The sequence below is a fragment of the Aspergillus undulatus genome, assembly GCF_047715775.1.
Source record: "Aspergillus undulatus strain CBS 261.88 unplaced genomic scaffold BDV17scaffold_3, whole genome shotgun sequence".
In the NCBI taxonomy this organism is placed as follows: Eukaryota; Fungi; Ascomycota; class Eurotiomycetes; order Eurotiales; family Aspergillaceae; genus Aspergillus; species Aspergillus undulatus.
The window spans coordinates 1,103,983-1,121,189 of NW_027396607.1; the positions used below are offsets into that span (position 1 = coordinate 1,103,983).

The 17,207-nt window shown below is 51.5% G+C and overlaps 8 protein-coding genes across 8 annotated transcripts; 3 read left to right on the forward strand and 5 right to left on the reverse strand.

Moving 5' to 3' along the window:
* The first annotated feature begins 186 nt into the window (after nucleotides 1–186).
* On the forward strand, nucleotides 187–1,975 carry BDV17DRAFT_252331 (UDP-glucose:hexose-1-phosphate uridylyltransferase). Its single transcript, XM_073756532.1, has 4 exons — nucleotides 187–614; nucleotides 725–909; nucleotides 967–1,732; nucleotides 1,787–1,975. Exons 1-4 carry the CDS (start codon nucleotides 514–516, stop codon nucleotides 1,884–1,886), a joined length of 1,152 nt encoding a protein of 383 aa, XP_073620416.1. The 5' UTR covers nucleotides 187–513; the 3' UTR covers nucleotides 1,887–1,975.
* A 364-nt stretch (nucleotides 1,976–2,339) lies between these two features.
* BDV17DRAFT_287237 (60S ribosomal protein L44) lies at nucleotides 2,340–4,670 on the reverse strand (the record flags this gene model as incomplete). The annotated part of the gene is made up of 6 exons (XM_073761118.1): nucleotides 2,340–2,379; nucleotides 2,472–2,656; nucleotides 2,738–2,858; nucleotides 3,822–4,233; nucleotides 4,289–4,541; nucleotides 4,593–4,670. 6 exons carry the CDS (start codon nucleotides 4,668–4,670, stop codon nucleotides 2,340–2,342), a joined length of 1,089 nt encoding a protein of 362 aa, XP_073620417.1.
* Nucleotides 4,671–5,155: 485 nt separating this feature from the next.
* Nucleotides 5,156–5,589, forward strand: BDV17DRAFT_287238 (NEDD8 family protein RUB1; the record flags this gene model as incomplete). The annotated part of the gene is made up of 4 exons (XM_073761119.1): nucleotides 5,156–5,166; nucleotides 5,232–5,286; nucleotides 5,356–5,438; nucleotides 5,496–5,589. The coding sequence occupies 4 exons, from the start codon at nucleotides 5,156–5,158 to the stop codon at nucleotides 5,587–5,589; spliced, it is 243 nt and encodes an 80-aa protein (XP_073620418.1).
* A 670-nt stretch (nucleotides 5,590–6,259) lies between these two features.
* BDV17DRAFT_287239 (RNA polymerase II transcription factor SIII subunit A-domain-containing protein) lies at nucleotides 6,260–7,439 on the reverse strand (the record flags this gene model as incomplete). Its single annotated transcript, XM_073761120.1, has 3 exons — nucleotides 6,260–7,180; nucleotides 7,240–7,316; nucleotides 7,382–7,439. 3 exons carry the CDS (start codon nucleotides 7,437–7,439, stop codon nucleotides 6,260–6,262), a joined length of 1,056 nt encoding a protein of 351 aa, XP_073620419.1.
* A 1,521-nt stretch (nucleotides 7,440–8,960) lies between these two features.
* BDV17DRAFT_279224 (flotillin domain protein) lies at nucleotides 8,961–10,651 on the reverse strand (the record flags this gene model as incomplete). Its single annotated transcript, XM_073759676.1, has 6 exons — nucleotides 8,961–9,142; nucleotides 9,196–9,426; nucleotides 9,481–9,998; nucleotides 10,048–10,093; nucleotides 10,149–10,476; nucleotides 10,535–10,651. The coding sequence occupies 6 exons, from the start codon at nucleotides 10,649–10,651 to the stop codon at nucleotides 8,961–8,963; spliced, it is 1,422 nt and encodes a 473-aa protein (XP_073620420.1).
* Nucleotides 10,652–11,746: 1,095 nt separating this feature from the next.
* Nucleotides 11,747–12,616, forward strand: BDV17DRAFT_112483 (putative tubulin-specific chaperone Rbl2). The gene is made up of 4 exons (XM_073753873.1): nucleotides 11,747–11,781; nucleotides 11,984–12,174; nucleotides 12,257–12,343; nucleotides 12,445–12,616. Exons 2-4 carry the CDS (start codon nucleotides 12,007–12,009, stop codon nucleotides 12,544–12,546), a joined length of 357 nt encoding a protein of 118 aa, XP_073620421.1. The 5' UTR covers nucleotides 11,747–11,781; nucleotides 11,984–12,006; the 3' UTR covers nucleotides 12,547–12,616.
* An 11-nt stretch (nucleotides 12,617–12,627) lies between these two features.
* Nucleotides 12,628–13,928, reverse strand: BDV17DRAFT_112507 (uncharacterized protein). Its single transcript, XM_073753874.1, has 2 exons — nucleotides 13,722–13,928; nucleotides 12,628–13,663 (listed from the first exon to the last, which is right to left on the reverse strand). The coding sequence occupies exons 1-2, from the start codon at nucleotides 13,756–13,758 to the stop codon at nucleotides 12,687–12,689; spliced, it is 1,014 nt and encodes a 337-aa protein (XP_073620422.1). The 5' UTR covers nucleotides 13,759–13,928; the 3' UTR covers nucleotides 12,628–12,686.
* Nucleotides 13,929–16,252: 2,324 nt separating this feature from the next.
* On the reverse strand, nucleotides 16,253–17,139 carry BDV17DRAFT_252356 (uncharacterized protein). The gene is made up of 2 exons (XM_073756533.1): nucleotides 16,766–17,139; nucleotides 16,253–16,716 (listed from the first exon to the last, which is right to left on the reverse strand). Exons 1-2 carry the CDS (start codon nucleotides 17,016–17,018, stop codon nucleotides 16,472–16,474), a joined length of 498 nt encoding a protein of 165 aa, XP_073620423.1. The 5' UTR covers nucleotides 17,019–17,139; the 3' UTR covers nucleotides 16,253–16,471.
* Between the last annotated feature and the right edge of the window lie 68 nt (nucleotides 17,140–17,207).

Sequence of the window (17,207 nt, forward strand, 5' to 3'; positions counted from 1 at the left end):
GGCGTCACTCGGCCCGAGTCCACTCTTGAGTCTCGCAGCGAGCAGGGGATTCTGTTCGGCTCGCCGTGCCTGAATGCAGCCCTGTCCAGGCAGAGATTCCCGATCTTACTACTCCTACAGTACGCGGCCTGCAGTTAATGCTAGTCTCAAAGGCCTTGAGATAATCTGAATTATCTGGCGAAGAACGGGATCCCTCCTTGCGATATACATACTCTACCCTAACAAAGGCAGTATAAAGCATACTCTGTATGCACATGAGAGAATCTATAATGCTCGCCATTAAATAGCCCGAGGAAAATTACCTAGTAAGATGGGCGCCAGACAGGGTCGCATTCTAGGTGGAAATGCCCCTCCGCGTCCGGGAAAATTCACCCTTCGCTTCCCCGCGGCCTCCCCCTCCACTCCACATCTGTGGCCTGTCAATGGTTCCTAAGTAACAGATTCTTTCTCTCCTCCTCTTTCTCCTAAATACTGTCGTGTCGTGTCTTCTTAGAGATCATCATCGCATTTACAATGGTCGAAAAGGTCCTCGACGACATCTCCCACCGGAGATATAATCCTCTCACTGGCGCATATGTGCTTGTCTCTCCCCACCGTACTAAGCGTCCCTGGCAGTAAGTCACTCTGAACTGAACCAGTGAGCTTATTTGCACGTTCTTCTACTTCATATACGCAAAATCCGCGCTCCAATATCATGAGAAACTCCTTCTAACCATGCGAATAGAGGTGCCCAAGAGACTCCGTCCAAGACAACCCTGCCTGACTATGATGCGACCTGCTACTTGTGTCCAGGCAACAAGCGCGCAGCAGGGGACCATAACCCCAAGTACGAAAAGACGTTCGTCTTCGTGAACGACTACAGCGCAGTCAAGGAGGAGCAAGCGCCTTATCACCCAGAGTCCGGAAATGGTAGGTCACCCCCTGCACAACGAGAAAGCGCAAACAGCCTTCTAAATCCAAACCCAGACATCGAATCATTCTTCCTGCGCGCCGACCCCGTCACCGGGAAATGCTACGTGCTCACCTTCTCCGCCGCTCACAACCTGACCCTAGCCGATCTCTCCCCCACAGAGGTTGTCCCCGTCATCGATGCCTGGACTGACATCTACATCGCCCACTTATCACCCACCTCCCCCCTCGCGGCCGCCGCATCAAAATTCACCATCTCCCCCGACTCCCCCGCTGCAAGCCTCACAAAGCCTAAGGAGCAATACAGGTACATGCAGATCTTCGAAAACAAGGGCGCGGCAATGGGCTGCTCGAACCCGCACCCGCACGGCCAGATCTGGACAACCAGCTCCCTTCCCGAAGAGCCCGCCGCAGAGCTCGAGCAAATGCAGAAGTACCGACGCGAGCGTAACGGGCGCCACATGCTCGCCGACTACGCGGCGCTCGAGAGCAAGAAGCAGGAGCGCGTTGTCTTTGAGAACGGCGCTTTCCTAGTCGTTTGTCCCTGGTGGGCTATCTGGCCCTTCGAGACAATGATCGTTAGCAAGACGCACAAGCGGGGGCTCGTTGATCTAGACGCGGGTGAGAAACAGCAGCTCGCTGAGGCGATTGCCGAAGTTACCAGGCGGTACGATAACCTGTTTGAGACGCATTTCCCCTACAGTATGGGGATTCACCAGGCGCCGTTGGAGGGAACCGAGGAGGAGATCGAGGCGAGTTATTTGCATCTGCATTTCTACCCGCCTTTGTTGAGGAGTGCGACGGTTCGCAAGTTCTTGGTCGGGTATGTTTCTCTTCCTACTTACCCTCTCTTTGTGCTCGGTACTGACGAGAACAGGTATGAGCTGATGGCTGAGCCTCAACGTGACATCACCCCCGAGCAGGCGGCCGCTAGGTTACGAGGTTGCGGGGGTGAGCTGTACCGGAGGAAGTTGTGAGCGCCACTGGTGGGCTATGAGGAATCGCCTAATGTAGATATGTAGCAGTAGTATGTGACAGTGAATGACCATATAAAAGTGTTGAAGAGGACGTCCATCATACATAACCAAATGTAAGAACTACAAATGGCGAAGAGCAGGCCATCCACCCATCTACCCAGCCACAGCCACAGCCTGGATCCACGCAGAGACGCAAGCGAGGCTCGAATATTAATGAAGAGAAAGAAAAGCAAGTAAATTCGTTAAGAGACACCGACCAGATCAGATCAGAGCAGGTAGTCAGTCCGGAGTCATATAATATTTCTTTTTCGATTTCTAAATATGAAACCCTATTTCATTTTCCATATTCATATTCCATTGCCCAATATCATATGCTTTCCGCCCGCCGGTAGAGTAGGAAGAGCAGCGCGTGCAATGCAGAGAACCCCAGAGCCGAACAAGGAAATCGCAAAATTAGAAGACAAGAGCGGCACCCTTGGTCTTCTTGTCACCACTGTATTGCAGAAGGAAAAACGTTAGCATCGTGACTCAATTGGACATTTCCCCAAGGGTACTGTTTTGTGGGTTTGTGGCAGTATAACGCACCCCAACTCGAAGTGCTTGCAACGCTTGAGAGCGAGCTGCTTCTTGGTCTTGCACTGAGTGCACTCGAGGCGCAGGACGACCTTCTTGGTGGTCTTGGCCTTCTTGTGGAAGACGGGCTTGGTCTGACCACCGTAACCGCTCTGCTTTCTGTCGTAACGACGCTTACCCTGGGCGAACAGGGAGGCCTGGATAGATGGATCCGTATCAGTATTCGTTCTTCGTGCGAGTTCCCTTCTCGAAGGTGTGTGCGGGCGGTGTTAATTCACCTTTCCAGCCTTGTACTGGGTGACCTTGTGCTGGGTGTGCTTGTGGCACTCCTTGCCCTTGCAGTACGTCTTGCGGGTCTTGGGAACGTTGACCTGTTTGCGGAAGAAGACTTTGTCAGCTCTGTTGTTTGTGAATTATCGAATGAAGTGGTATGAATGGAGCTTCGTGACGCTTTGCAATGTCCCTGGTTTTTCAAGAAATTTCGAATCGATAGCGAGTACCAGGTTGGATGCGATGCGTGGTTCATGAAGAGTTATCGTCGTGTATCCTCAGTTGAAGGTGCTGGCGTTCGATCGCACGGAGACATGTTCTTGGGTATCTCGACAGTTCCGCCGCAAAATCGTTTCCAGATTTGCCCGCCTCTTTCACACATATCAGTCCACGCTATCGTCCGTGATTCCCGTTCGAATATAACCTCGACAACCAGGTTATCGTCGTTTCCAAATCTATTTGCCGTCCTTTTCATAGCCGTTATGGTATCCAGTCCTCAAAAAAAATAGTCGAATGGTTGCCGAATCGTTCCGCACGCTGATACTATCGAATCGAAATTCTCGAAAACCAAGGGACCGAAAGCGCACATGAAGCATATGAATCTCGTCTCTTACCATTTTGACTGATTTCGCCGGCTCGCGGGTTGCTGGTCGTTAGTTGTCTCTTGTCGGGGAGATCAAGTCGGGTCAGGCGTGGTTGTGGGATTTCGTTTCGCTTAGACCGGCCCTATCGGCGTGTGGATGGTCTAAACTTCTTTTGGCCGTGCCAAGACTTTTCTGTCCATTTCCTGTGCGCCTCAGGCACTCAATTTCTCAACAGCATGCGCGCTCTTGCTTTGACTTTTCTTTGTCCTGGGTAGAGATCTAATCTAGGTGTGGGAAATCACTCCTTCACTCATCTTTCAGCCCACTCCCGACCAACACCTTATCTCCCCCGCCATACCAAGAGGTCCCTTTATTGAACTCCAGTCCCTGCTCCTGCCCAACAACCCATTCCCCTTCCACCAGCATACTCCTCTCCTCATTCCCTGCGGAATCAGGCCAATACCTTTCCCTCAAAGTCTGATTGATCTTCTCTATCCTCTCAACTAACTTCGCCACCATCTGCCGATCCACTCCCCCATCCTCCTGCAAAAACCCATCCTGACTCACAAACCTTGCAAAGGTAACATGCGCGGAAGGCACAACATACCTCGCCGCCAGCCCGACCCCAGAATATAGGACTGTAGCCGCCAGATCGCGGCGTAGATGGTGATAGCTGTACGTATCACCGTGCTGGCCAGTGGCCGGTACGAAACTTAGCGCCATTGCCGAGGCATCATAGCTCACCATAGGCTTGACGAGGCGCGGACGGCAGTTGTTGTGAGAAATGTAGTGGACGAACTTCTTGGCCGCGCCGTCTGCTAAGAGTCGCGAAGCCAAGGCGTCGATTTCCTGTTGTGTGCGTGAGCTGGTTATTTCCAGTGTTGTTATATGTAGAGATTCCGGCGGCGTGAACCAGAGGGCTGGTTGGCATTGGGTTAGCTAGAAGCTCATAAAACGTATAGGACAGATACGAACTGGGTGCAATATCACGGATCTGCTCCTGGATCTTCGCAATCAGATCTCTGATTTTTTGAGGTGGGCGAGCATAGAGGTTGAGATTGTGACGGTGGTCGGCGAAGGCATCTCCATTGGGTCCTTTGGATCCAGAGACCAGCTTGCTCAGAATCTCGTCGACTTGCCAGCCAGTGAAATCCTTGTCGAGGAGTTTCTCTCTGAACTGAGCATTTCGATTTGATCGATGTGTTTCGTATCGGGCTTGGATTTGGTTCTGGGGCGGGTTAGCAGCAGCCTGGACCTCGGTGTATGACAGGGTGCTTACAGGGTCATTTTGGCAGTCCAGGAGGAGTTGATCGAAGGGGTTTATCTTTGCTTTAGAAGAGTCTGTGGGATGCTCCATGGTCGAAGCTCATAAAGTCGACTTCGTGGAATGTCTATAAATATAGCGCTCGCAATCGGTTACATATACGGACAGAAACTGCGGGCTGATGGGGCTACTGCAAGTATATATTCCTTCTGCGGGCATTGTGACACCTGTCGTGGAGAGGCATTCAGGCATCATATTATGCCATGTAAATCTTGAAGTAGTCTATATATCTCCTCTAGCACCCAGGCCTGTCCTCGGAAATTGTAAATTCCTTATGGAGGCACATAGTTGACTGACGGAAGCATATACTAGGCTCTCTGTGAGCGATAGCTGCTGTGCCCCACCAAAAACCCCGCTACAGCCAGCCTTCCGTCATCCTCTCGCGCTCTCATCAGCAACAAAGAATCTTCCCCTCACCGTCACCTCCTTTGTCTCCGGACACTTAAAATCTCGCCTACACCTCCTTTTACTCAAGGGCTCTTCCCTCAGCTCAGTGTTTCAAGCGACGACTCATCAAAATGTTGATCAAGTAAGTACTCGGATTGCCTCTTTACACCCGACTGCAGCCGCTAACGGGAGATCTCCAACGCCCAGAGTCCGTACACTTACCGGAAAGGAGATCGAGCTGGACATCGAGGCTGACTACAAGGTATCACAACCATTTCGCTTCTAGCCTTCCTGTCGCTTTTGCTCGAGGATGCTAATCGACGGATGCTAGGTGTCTCGGATAAAGGAGCGTGTTGAAGAGAAGGAGGGAATCCCTCCCGTCCAGCAGCGGTTGATCTTCGGTGGAAAGCAGATGTATGTGTTTGGACTTTGGGATTCTTGCTATAATACTTACCTGTTTCTCGCTTGCAGGGCCGACGACAAGACCGCCCAAGACTACAATCTCGAAGGTGGCGCGACACTACATCTGGTCCTTGCGCTCCGAGGCGGCTGCGACGCTCTCTAGGTGACTCTGATACTGTTTATTGGATGACCCACCTCGAAAGTGTATGCGAAAGAATCGCCCCCTCCCTCGACCATGGTGACAAGTTGGAACATTGGTGTCGGATTGCGTTAGAAGGAATGGGCAGGATCCAGATTTTGCGAAGGGCCTGCGCGTGATATACCCAATATGACGATGGTTGTGGCTGTCCTGGCCCCGATGATGTAACGCTGGATGAGCGATTCTTCATGTTCTCGGACTCCTCAGCATGAACAAACGCTTCTAGGATGCCCTCTCAAGGGCGAACTTACCTCATGCCATATGAATTCAGATGATATAACACTGTATTCCCGGCTCGATACCGAGTAAGCAAGGCGCGCGATACGCGGGTTCGGAACAACCGTAAAAATGAGATCGCAAGCGCGGTAAATGCGTAACTAGGCGACGAGATGTAAATTGAAGTAAGGCCGCGGCCGCGGCATCATCGAAAGACGATATCTCTATTCCAGCGCCAAAAACCTCCCATTATGCCCACCCCCAGACTCCGCAGCTAATTGATACCAAGCTCAATGACTCTCCAAGAAGGGATGTAAATACAAACTTGTTATAAAACCCATATATAAAACCAACGCCAATTATTAATGACGTATGAAAGCGCCCAGAAAGTGTACCAGTATAAGTATCAAGAGGGACTTCAATTGACCCTCTTCTTTTTCGGCGGTAGGAGGGGATTAGGAGCGGGTCGTTTTCGAATTGTTGGGCGCGGTGGTTCTGGATCTGTGTTCGCCTGAGACTGCGAGTCTGATGAAGTAGGCAAAGTGCCAGATGAAGGCCTAGCTGAGGCAGGCCTATCCGGAGAGGACACTTGTGGCGGGGCGCGGGACCGAGAAGGTTCCCAAGAGCGGCCTTGGGCAATGGCACGTAGCCTAGCCTCTCTGTCCTCCAATACCGGATTAGAAGGGCGACCGGGACTGCCGGTCCTTGAAGTATTTTGCAAGTTTGCGCGCCCGGGCGCTCGCAGTGCTGGGTTCCGGGCAATGGCAGGCTCAGGGGCCCGACGATGCTCTTCTATCAAAGAGCGAGGAGCCTGTCTCACCTGCGTGGCTCTGCTATTTAGATGCTGCGTAGGAACGGCCAAGACGTTATTTCTCTTTTTCGTAGTGAATATGTTATCTTTCTTTGGCGCCTTCGGACGAGGCAGTGACGGCCGCTCAAAATTCCAAATGGCCGACCCTCTAGGGTCGTCGGACGAGCCTCCGGATTTCGACGAGAAGACAGGAGTAATGCCGCCCATTTTCCGGTCGTAAGAAGCATACCGCTGCTTCGCTGTCGGCCGGTCTCGGGGGAGGCGAGTGAGCCGTCGGTCAGGGACAAAGACGGTGCTGTGTTTGGCGCGCTCTGAGGTGATGCCTTCCAGAGCCATCTTGAGCTTTTCCGCATCCTCGTCTAGTGTCCTCTGGACTTCCTCTCGTAGTGCGCAGTATACGTCGTACCAGCAGTCCGGCTGCTCGGGTAACTCATATTCGTCCCACTTGGGTATATCGCGTTTGATGAATTCGAGCCATAGCTCAGCGTCGTGTTGCATAAGATGGGGGGATTGTAGCTCTAGGGACCTCTGGATTCGCCGGTTAAAGTTGGCTTGTGGCGTATATAGACGGGGAGGCCTCGACTGACCAGTTTCTCTGGGCTCTCGATCTTCACAAGGAAAGGGCGCGCAAGCACATAAGGAATGTTACCGATATCGTTAAGATCTGAGCGACAAGTGAGGTTAGTATGAGGATAGAGAAAAGCGAGCTTCTGGAAGCGCCCTACGTACACTTCACGTTCCGAATCGCAGTCGCTGTGCAGAGCTGGCGTAAGGGTGGGACTGGCATAGTCGGGGAGTTGAATTACAACCAAGAAACGACCAAAAAGAGAGCATAAGCGAGTTATAACATATCATGCTAGCAGGAAGGCATGCAAAAAATCGTCCTATATTCGACAAGCTAGATAAGACGTTTTGAAGTTGCGGTTCCATTCTTTATAATAAGTCCAGCGGCGGGGACGATCCCACCTGAAGCGGAGATGACATCACATGATTTGTTTTGATAAAGTGACAAGAAGCTTCTAAGATTCCCTTTCGTCCACTCATCATTCATTATTTACTCTTTCATATTCCCCTGGGCTTTCTGATAAAATGGGCAATCCCATCCATTTCTGACAAGCTCGGCGGCCGCATGCTCAAACTTATGCAGAGTAGGTCGAGGAACAACATTTTCCCCGGCTGATTTCCCAGGAAGGAGAGCGCCATTACCTATAAGACGTTAGCACTCTACAGAAAGTACGATAGCAAGAACCTACCGGATAGATATCGTGGGCGTCATGGCCTTTGTTTCCCAGCCAGAGGGTCATTACCTCGATGATGGCAAGCAGTTCTCCACGCACGAGCCGGCTGTCGTTGCCTTACAACCCACTGGCAGGCATGAGCATGGAATGAGGCGTCCGCTCCGGATTAGAGGTGATGAATGCATGTTGGATGCCACAGCTGCTGTCGTGTGGAAGGGTACCATGACTATTGGTTGTCAACGTCGTTTTCACAGGAGAAGGAAAAGTGTCGTCGCTTACACTCTCTGCCAACCTGAAAGCTCCATAAAGGAAGACGTCCCGTCATTTACCAGTCTTTGACACGAGGCTAAGATGCTAGCAACTCCCGCTCAAAGAAGCTTCGCACGACTTAGCTTCTCATCCGCCAGAATCCTGGAAAGATTATCCCATATGGCTCTGACATATCTCAGAAGCTTAGTCGTGTCCTCATTTGTCTCATCTTTAGGATGAGACCGAATGCAGTCGATTGGACGTGGCGAGAAGAAGGGCCCTGAAGCCGAGGTAGTTTCAGCGTCTTCAGTCGCCAGCGGTAACATCTTCACGTGCGTTGTTAACAGCGAAATTCGTTCAAGGTACTCCTGCTTGCGAAGGGTAATGAAACAATGATGTGTCATTTGAGCCTCAAAAAGCTCTTTCATGCTTCTGTTGCGGCATCCATTCTTAATATCATGTGCTGACTGAGCCGAACCCGTCTCGATCGCTGTGCCGGACATCAACACGATAGATTTCAGGCCTGCAACGAAGAGAAGAGGGGTCAACGAGGGAACTGTGCGTTGTGGAAAGTTTACGTTATGGTTTATTCGCTATCCAAGATCATTCGACTAGACCGTTGAATGATTGCGCGATGAGGGATCTACTACCGAAGTCCAAGGGAGGGTAAGGCAAAACATGGTATTAATTCAAGCTAATAACTAGTAGACGATAAAAGCAATCAACTGGTCGGAGAAAGGGCCAGACAATCAAGCAACCAAGCAAGCGACAACTTGGTATCAAATGGGTCCAAAAGCTGATAAAAGGAAAGAGCGAAGGTCCTAGTTGTTGTTCATGGCCCGGGGCTTCATCACACCAGCATCGTGGGACCCATTTTCGGGAAGCTGAGCAAACCATTGGGGGACCTTGATTCCGGTCTGATCGTGAATTGTGCTGAGAAGCGGAGGGAGACCCTGCATCAAATTGCGGATAGGGCCCATCGCATCCCCAGAGCTCGCGCCATCTACTCACACATTGTTTAGAAGACGTTATACCCAAAAGACGGAGGACACTTACCACCAGTGTTCCAAGTGGTAATCTTCGGCTGAAGACCTTGGATCGCTTGACCGTTCGCTAGGGCCAGTTTCTCGTACATGCCGGTCTCAATCATCTTCCACTGGAGGAAGGCATCAGGACTACCAAGGACATCGATGAGGGCTCCATAAGCCTTTGCCATTTCTAGGACTCCTTCTGCCTCACGCTTCTTCGCATTGAACGCGGCATCTGCATCTTTGCAGGACCGGTAGTCTGCTCTTGTTTAGTACCGCCTTCGACGCGACAACATGGAGGTCAGCAACATACACTTCGCATCCGCTTCCATCTTCTCCTCATACAGCTTTCCTTCTGCAGCCTTGTTGCTAGAATACAACTGGGCATCTGCTTTTTCTTGAGCAGATTCTCGCTCCACCTTACTCTTTGTGACCTGCACGGCCCTAAGACGCTCGAGCTCCGTCTCTGCCCGCTTGGTTTCGACCTGCTTCTGCAGCTCCGCATCTCTCACCTCTGTCTGACGCTGAGCGACGATCTTGCCCATCTGCACCTGGGAGTCGAGCTCCGTCTGACGGTTCATGAGCTCGGAGTCGGCCTTGGCCTTTTCGGCCTTTCGCTTCGTTTCGAGAACGGCGGTATCCGCATCGATTTTGGAGATTTCCTGCTTGGTTCGGCCTTTCTTTTCTGCCTCGCCGATCTCACCTCTCATCCGGGCTTCGGCGACGTCGATCTTGGCCTGGTTCAGAGCTCCTTCGTGGGCCTTTCGGCTGAGAAAAGCGAAGTATTCGCTGCCCTTGGTGTCCTGAAGCTCCTTGACGTTGGCATTGTAACTAGGATTGGTCAGCAAGAGAGGGAACTGGTGTCAAGAAGAGGAGGTACATTTTCAGCCCAAATTGCGCAAGCTCATTCTGGACGTTGCTGATAACTGCTCGATGTTGTTAGGCATGGTGCTAGCATATAGGACTATGTCTCTTGCAAACCTTTCGACTTGAAGACCTGGCGCTCCTTGAAGATTTCCTCCATGGTCATACTGGAAACGATCACCCGGGTTTCACCCTCGATGATGCCTTTCACGATATCCTGCACATGATTTCTAGTCGCCGGCGTGTTCAGATCGACATCTGCTTGCCTAGCAGGCTGCTGGTTTCCGGCGTTCCCAGAAAGCAGGAGGGCGTATTTCCTGAGAGATGGTAGCTCATCATCGGGCCCGATAGTGAACACTGCGGGAAGCGAGAATTGAAGCTTTTCGATCGTCATGGCCTGGAGGCTGAGGGAGAAGTCGAACGGCATGACCGAGATCCGTGCGCACTGAAGATAGGTCAGTACCACCACCCTCGTATTCCACGCATCGTAGGTAGAGACGCACCCTCTGCCATGGCAAGACCCATGACTTCTTGCAAATCTCGATATCCGCGATCCCGGCTCCGGTGAGCACGAGGTACTCGCTCGGTTCAGCGATAGCGTATCTGTCGTAGAGCCACATGAGAACAGGTATGAGCACGCAGCACTTATACGTACCTCATTTTGGCGAGGATAACTCCGTAGGTATGTAGTTATCAGAAATGAAATAGGAGAGAAGAAAGTGATACGAGAGCTACGATCACAAATGGGACCAGGCTACCTTATAAGAAATCATGAAACCCTGATTATGCGTCCAAACCCTGTTCGCCGTTTGCCGGGGCCCGAGTGCCCTGCAAGACGCCCCGGACTTCCACTCCCGTCCAGGGCACTGCAAGTCCGAAACATCCATTAGGACGACCTGTACGAAGCAGTACTTCAAGACAGTGTTTGACAACAAGGTTCACCAGCCAATAACTCCAAGCCATGCACTGCCGTGTCCAATCCATTCCCATGATTTCCGAAATTTCGACCATACCAGGCCCAGAGTAAGCGAGCAAGTAATAGTACGACTGCACTACAGGTGTCATGAACTGTCCACCATCAGAGCAAGGACGGGATGCTGCAGGCTGCAGCTGTCTCCGCCAGGCGGGCAAATCGCAGCGAGCGATGCGGGCTTGTTACTGGTCAGTGCTACGCCCCGGAGATTATCGCGGGGAACTGGGCTGAGAGATGAGCCTCATTTGCATGGCTTTTACGTGTTAGATCGACATGGACTAATAATGAAGTGAGGCTGGCATGCTGATGTTCCTAGCGGACGGCTATCGGCAAGGCTGAAAAAGCCCCGAGCCTGACTCTGAACTCAGTAGAAAAGTCAAGATGTTGCTCAGCCTCGTTTGCGAAATGCGAAGCTTCAGTGTTGGATGTACCCCTGGGCCACCTAGGTCAGCGTGCCGAGAGTCCGACATCGGGAGGCATCTGCGATTTGCTCGATAGACTGACCGGCAAGTCAGGCTCATTCTTCAAGTCTGCTTCTGATCAGAGAAATACTTAGTTTAGCTGTTGAATTTATTGAGAACTTTGTTGATAGCGGGCCTGTAGCTCACACATGGTGGTACGTGCACGCTTGCCCGATAAGGAGGGCAAACAATGCAAACATTCTTATCTGGTGCTCAGTCATTGGCATCATCGCGGGCGCGGAGGGGCAGAGCTAGAACTTAATCCTCAACATCAAGACAAGTGATATTGACACATAGAGACACAATTGACAAGGAAGTAAGTATTCAGTACACGTTACTAGTCTAGCCAGACCATTCAGCCACAGACACTGCACCCAGAAATCGGGTTATCTATCTTTGTACAATGGATGGAGAGCTAGCTCCCCGCTACGGTACCTACAATCACCACCCGATTATGAATTTGCCGGCGTTTCAAACAAACTCAAGCTATCCAAGCACCACACTAACCACCTCCCCAGGCAACGTGACCTAAACAACCACAATGCCCCCCCGCTCCCAGATCGAAATAACCACGGCCTCCGTGCAACGCCTAATCAAAGAAGAAGCCTCGTACCGGCGCGAGCTCGAGCAGCAGAAGGAGCGGATCCAGAAACTCGAAGCGCAAGACCCCAGCGTCGATGAAAACAGAGAGTACCTGCTGAAGCAGGAGGTGCGTGTTCCCTGATACAGCCACGATTCTAAGACAAATGTACTGAATGCTGAGGATGCTGATTGTTCGACGGTACCTGTAGCGCCTTGCGCTGGAGGAGACGGAGAGGGTTTTCCCGAGCCTGAAGCAGAAGATTGAGGAGGCGATTCATAAGCTTGATGGGTTACTGGTGAGTTAACTGGATTTTGCTTTGTCTGGGGATGGGGACGGGGAGACCCTGTGGATGTGGATGTGGATGTGGATGTCGTGTGCTGACGGGGGCTGTTTTAGATTGAGGAGGGGAAGAAGGGGGCTGAGAGCAATGTTGAGCATATCAATGCTGCGAAGGAAGCCATTGCCAGTGCGAGGGTCGCTGAGCGGGAGATTGCCTGAGCTGTTGTACTGGATCCAATGAGCGTATGAAGCGACGGGTGTTGAAAGCATGTAGATTAGGAAATGTTCCCTTGGAATGCGAACGCCCATCATGACTACAGACTCTTGACCCTTGACTCCATATATGCAAGGAATAACCTCTATGTAGTGTCCATTTTGTCGCCGTTCCGATCATCAGGCACGTCTTCGCCTTCCTCTACAAGTCCCTCATCGCCCGTCACCTCGCCTTCGTCCACCATGTTGGCATCTTCCTGCTCAGCGGTGTCTTTCTTCTCCTCTTCCGCGATAGTGACTTGTCGTAAAGGCGTTTGGGTGCCCGAAGTTGCTTTGTCCGCATGTAACGTCAAAGGCGAGCGACCCGCTTCATCATGATTTGACTGAGGTGTTGCGCTGTCATGATCAGGTTGAGGGGTGTTGGCACCGCTCTGCTTCCCTTTCGAGCCATCTTCATCGTCGCCGTCCTCGTCTTCTTGCATGCCCTCGCGACGCTCTACCTCCTCCTTTTCGTCCCGGATCAGTCGTCGGAGCTGCATTCCCTCTTCCACAATGCGACCGAACTGCTCTCGTCTTTCTGCCCAGGTCTTCGCGTACTCCTTGCTCTCGTTCTCTAAATCGGCAATTTCTGCCTGCAGTTTTTGTAGGTTTGCCTGCTGGTCTTCCCGCGGCTTCAGAAGTCTGTTATTGGTGATCTTTTCTGTTTGTTCGTCGTAGCCTTTTCGCAATACTAAAATCCGTTGCGCTTCTTCTAAGTGGACGCGTAGCTCGGCAGTGTTGTCGCGGACGGCTTGCATTGTTGAAAGAATCCGCTCCTTCTCGGCCACGTATCGCTCGCGTTCTTTCTCGTTGCTCGTGAGCAAAAACTGTATCCGAGCAATGCTACCCTCAAAGGCCGCAAAATCCAGCGATGCATCTTCCCGAAACTGGCGCCATTCTTCTAATTTCTTCTGTTTATCTGCCTCCGCAGCAGCCGCGGCTTCTTCGTCGGTCCCCTCAGGCGGAGGCGTGGGAGGGAGCGTCGCATTTGAAATAACAATTGATTCGGGGTTCAAAAGACGTTTTGAAATCCTCTTGAAGGGCTTCTCTTCGACATTCAGGAGGCGCGACTTGTGGAGGGCATCTGGGCGGGGATGAAAGTTAGCTCTGAAACGAATCTGCGCTGGCACACTTCGACCGACCTTCGTCCGCCTGATCAAGCAGCCCGTAAGACGTCATGACGGGCGTGCTTATCCCTTACGAAGAATAACGAGCGACAAGTGTGGGGGAGTGCGTGTTTCGCTTGCTCGGCCACCGAGAGGGAGCTTGGTTCTGGTTTAAAGGGAGCGGTCTGGGTCCTTGTCGAGGTCACTTGGAACGGGGGTTGGAGAACGTCTGCGCCTGCCTAAGCAAAGATCCGACACGCTAGGCGGAAGAGGACCCTCCCTTCTCCTCTGCCAAAACCCCCATGCGGGTTGCCCTCTCGGACTATTGCTGCACATCTGCGACTATTTTTGATCCTGTCATTTACTCCGTCACTATTCTGAGTACTCTCCCTGATCGCTAGGAGGAGCTCCTTCTCTATTTCGCTAAACTCTGTCGGCGCCTAACCCGACTCTTCGGCTGAGTTTCTGAGATCGGCCCGATTACTGGGATGCTCTTCTGCATGCGTTTATGCTTCACCCTCGCTGTTTCGAAGTCGAGTTCATAACCTACGTTTGCCCCGCGCAGCTCCGTCTCAATAGTGCTTCAGCCTCGTGAACGATGCGACATCGGTCGACTCAGTTCTTGGATCAGCAACCTCGAATGAACCTCCACTGATGGAAACTTCTGTTGGTATCGACTCGTCGCTGTTCGTTTTGCGCCGTATTCCCCGATCGAGATGACGGAGATGTATTCGGGGCTCCACGTGGGCCAGCGGTTTCCCTCGCTCGAGGACTTCAAAGCTCTGGTGCGGAGTATATCTGTGAGGCAACACTGGGAGCTTCGCGTGACGCGGAGCAACAAGAAGAGCGTAGTGATCGGTTGCCGCTCCTCGAACAACTGCTTCTTTCGCGTCGTTTGTCGCGCAAACAGGAATTCAACATATATCAGCAGTCTCCAGGACAGTCATAGCTGTCGGAGAAACGCGACCTCCACGACGAAAACTCCGGCTCGCTCTGAAGCCTCGCATGTGCGATTCCTCCTGAGCGAAATACCCAAGCTGTTCGATATGAGAACCAAGATAAAGGCGCAGGATATTGTTGATGCGGTCAAGCGGTATCATGGATATGATATCTCTACCAGACAGGCGCAGCGTGCTCTCATCAGGCTGCAGGAGCGGGATTCATCACAGCAGCAAAGCGATGCCGCCAACTCGTCTAGTGGGGAGGACCGACAGGAGAGTCAACCGCCGCCTGTAGAAGGGCAACCCGAGGGCTCAGCTTATGCTGGGATCCCGGGCCAGAGATGGTTGCCGGATTCGATTCAGCCGGGTCTTGTCGATAGCATCCAGCAGCAGCAAGAGAATCCACGGAATTCGACCCTACCGACTGCAGCTCTTCAAGGACAGCAGCCTCTACAGCCACCACCCCCGCCACTACAAAACTCCCAGCGCATACGGCCTGCGACGCAGGCACAACAGCAACCACTGCCTCCTCCAACTTCCCCTCTACAAGCACCTACAGCTCAACAACACGAACAGACACTCAGTCACACTCTACATCCTCAACCTAATTCTCAACAACCTCTATATCCTCTACAAACCCCAACTCAAGCAACCCCACAACAACCAGGCCTAGCCAAATCCCCGACTCAACCCCAACAGACCGGTCATCCTTCTGCACCCCAGCTAGTCCTAACAAACTTCAAGATCGAATTCTCCTGTACAACCTGTGGAGCGCTCAACCAGAGTTTCTTTCCCAATCAGGGAAACGTCACTGGCGGACACTACATGCCTCCGCGCCCGGTCCTCGAGCACGCTGCGATGGCCCCTGGCGCAGGCCCGGTAGCCCACGCTGCCGCCGTTCAAGGTTTCGCCGAACCCGCCAATGACCGGCTGAATGAAGCGCACAGATTCGACAGGGCCCGTAGGGCTAGCACACGTGGGGCACCGTCTCCTTGGACGTCAGCAGGGGCCCCCCTGGATGTTCCACTAGCGCCTCCTCACACGCATAATAGCCCTACATAGGCATGAAGCCATCGACAATACCCCGACACATTCGACTACCTTTTTCTTACCTTCCATTACTCTTTCAACAACTCCTTCTCGGTGACATATTCCTTACTTCTCTTCAATTTTCTCAACACCCAATTCAACTCACCAGACTCCCGACAGCGGCATACAACACTGCCTAAAACCACCCAGCATTTCTTTGCATTTTTCTTCTATCCTAACTACCTCCCTTTCGTTAATATGTGATATCTCTTTCGTCTTACCACTCTGCCTTCTCTGCCGGTCTTTCATAGGATTTCCTTTTTGTCTATCTATCTATTTATTCCCCATACGCATCGTCGATTTTTATTTCTTGCATGTCTTCCGTACACCTGGAGTGTTTGGCTGATCAGGGCTGATATCGCCAATAGATAGGATCTGTCACCTATATCTATGTTCTACTATCTTAATAATATCATATTACTGATCTATTTGTCTTGTCTAATTCGTTTATTCTTTCAAGTGGCAGCGCCTCTTTCACCCGTCTCCGAGTATCTTCAAGATGAAAGGACAAGAGATTATTTGTGCGATTCTACTCATATTCTTTGTAGCCATAACAGTCAATACCTTGCTAAAACAATTCAAGTACACGAAACATTCCGGTAGCAGATAGTAAAGCCGAAAGGGCCCCGTTTATTGTCCACCAAGTTTATCCAGATCGAGGCCTTCAATTATATCGTTCAACATGCCAAATAGAGAATTCAAGGGTGAGATGGGGAATTTATGCCAGCCATAACTGTAATGCGCTTCCTCGTTTGTCTACTTCGGCGATGTGAACGACAACACCTTCTGGACAAGACCTTTATAGTTAAGACCCGGAAACGGAGGCGCAGTTCTTGATGAAAGCAAAGCATTTGACTCCATTTGGATTGAGAGAGCTCCATACATGATTGAGATGCACTCGAAGCTACAGTCTCGACTACCGCGTAGGAGGCTATCGCGTGTCTCATCAAGTCGGCTAAATAGGTCAGCAATAGCTTCCTGTCTCCGGTCATCGATCGATCCTGCAAATAATTATCAGTCAAGCACAGCTGAGATGGTTGCTGTCCTTACTAATGACGTGGTAGAGTATTGGAAGCTGTAGAGCATCAACTATCCTGTCACTGCATAGCATAGCAGTCGATGTGGCTTCTTTGAAATGGGCAGGGGGTTTGAAGAGCCAGGAAACCCATAACCACAAAATCAGATCTCGAGAGCATGTCTTGGGTATCGCTTCCTGCACAGCGTTGATCCATGGATCAACCCAAGTGGACACAGCCTCCTGGCATTCGTAGTAATCAGCCAGGACAGCAACTTTAGCGACCATTTCGAGGGTTAGTTGTCGCGTTATGCGGTAGTGCTGGCTATGGATAGCACGAAGCAGGATCAAGAGGGCGTCGATATCCCAGTTCTCTGCAGTAATATCGACAAAGCCCTTTTGTAGATAGGTAGTGCTTTCCTTCCACTGACCGGTAAGAAAAATTTTTTTTTTTTTTTTTTTTTTTTTTTTTTTTTT

Bases quoted from the DNA above. Each gene is read 5' to 3' on its own strand.
- BDV17DRAFT_252331 (XM_073756532.1), top strand. From the start codon at position 514: ATGGTCGAAAAGGTCCTCGACGACATCTCCCACCGGAGATATAATCCT. The intron at 910-966 runs GTAGGTCACCCC...ATCCAAACCCAG, and splicing joins TCACCCAGAGTCCGGAAATG to ACATCGAATCATTCTTCCTG. The intron at 1,733-1,786 runs GTATGTTTCTCT...TGACGAGAACAG, and splicing joins GTTCGCAAGTTCTTGGTCGG to GTATGAGCTGATGGCTGAGC.
- BDV17DRAFT_252356 (XM_073756533.1), bottom strand. From the start codon at position 17,018: ATGGTCGCTAAAGTTGCTGTCCTGGCTGATTACTACGAATGCCAGGAG. The intron at 16,717-16,765 runs GTAAGGACAGCA...AATTATTTGCAG, and splicing joins AATACTCTACCACGTCATTA to GATCGATCGATGACCGGAGA.
- BDV17DRAFT_112483 (XM_073753873.1), top strand. From the start codon at position 12,007: ATGCCCCCCCGCTCCCAGATCGAAATAACCACGGCCTCCGTGCAACGC. The intron at 12,175-12,256 runs GTGCGTGTTCCC...CGGTACCTGTAG, and splicing joins AGTACCTGCTGAAGCAGGAG to CGCCTTGCGCTGGAGGAGAC. The intron at 12,344-12,444 runs GTGAGTTAACTG...GGGCTGTTTTAG, and splicing joins ATAAGCTTGATGGGTTACTG to ATTGAGGAGGGGAAGAAGGG.
- BDV17DRAFT_112507 (XM_073753874.1), bottom strand. From the start codon at position 13,758: ATGACGTCTTACGGGCTGCTTGATCAGGCGGACGAAG. The intron at 13,664-13,721 runs GTCGGTCGAAGT...ATCCCCGCCCAG, and splicing joins GCTTGATCAGGCGGACGAAG to ATGCCCTCCACAAGTCGCGC.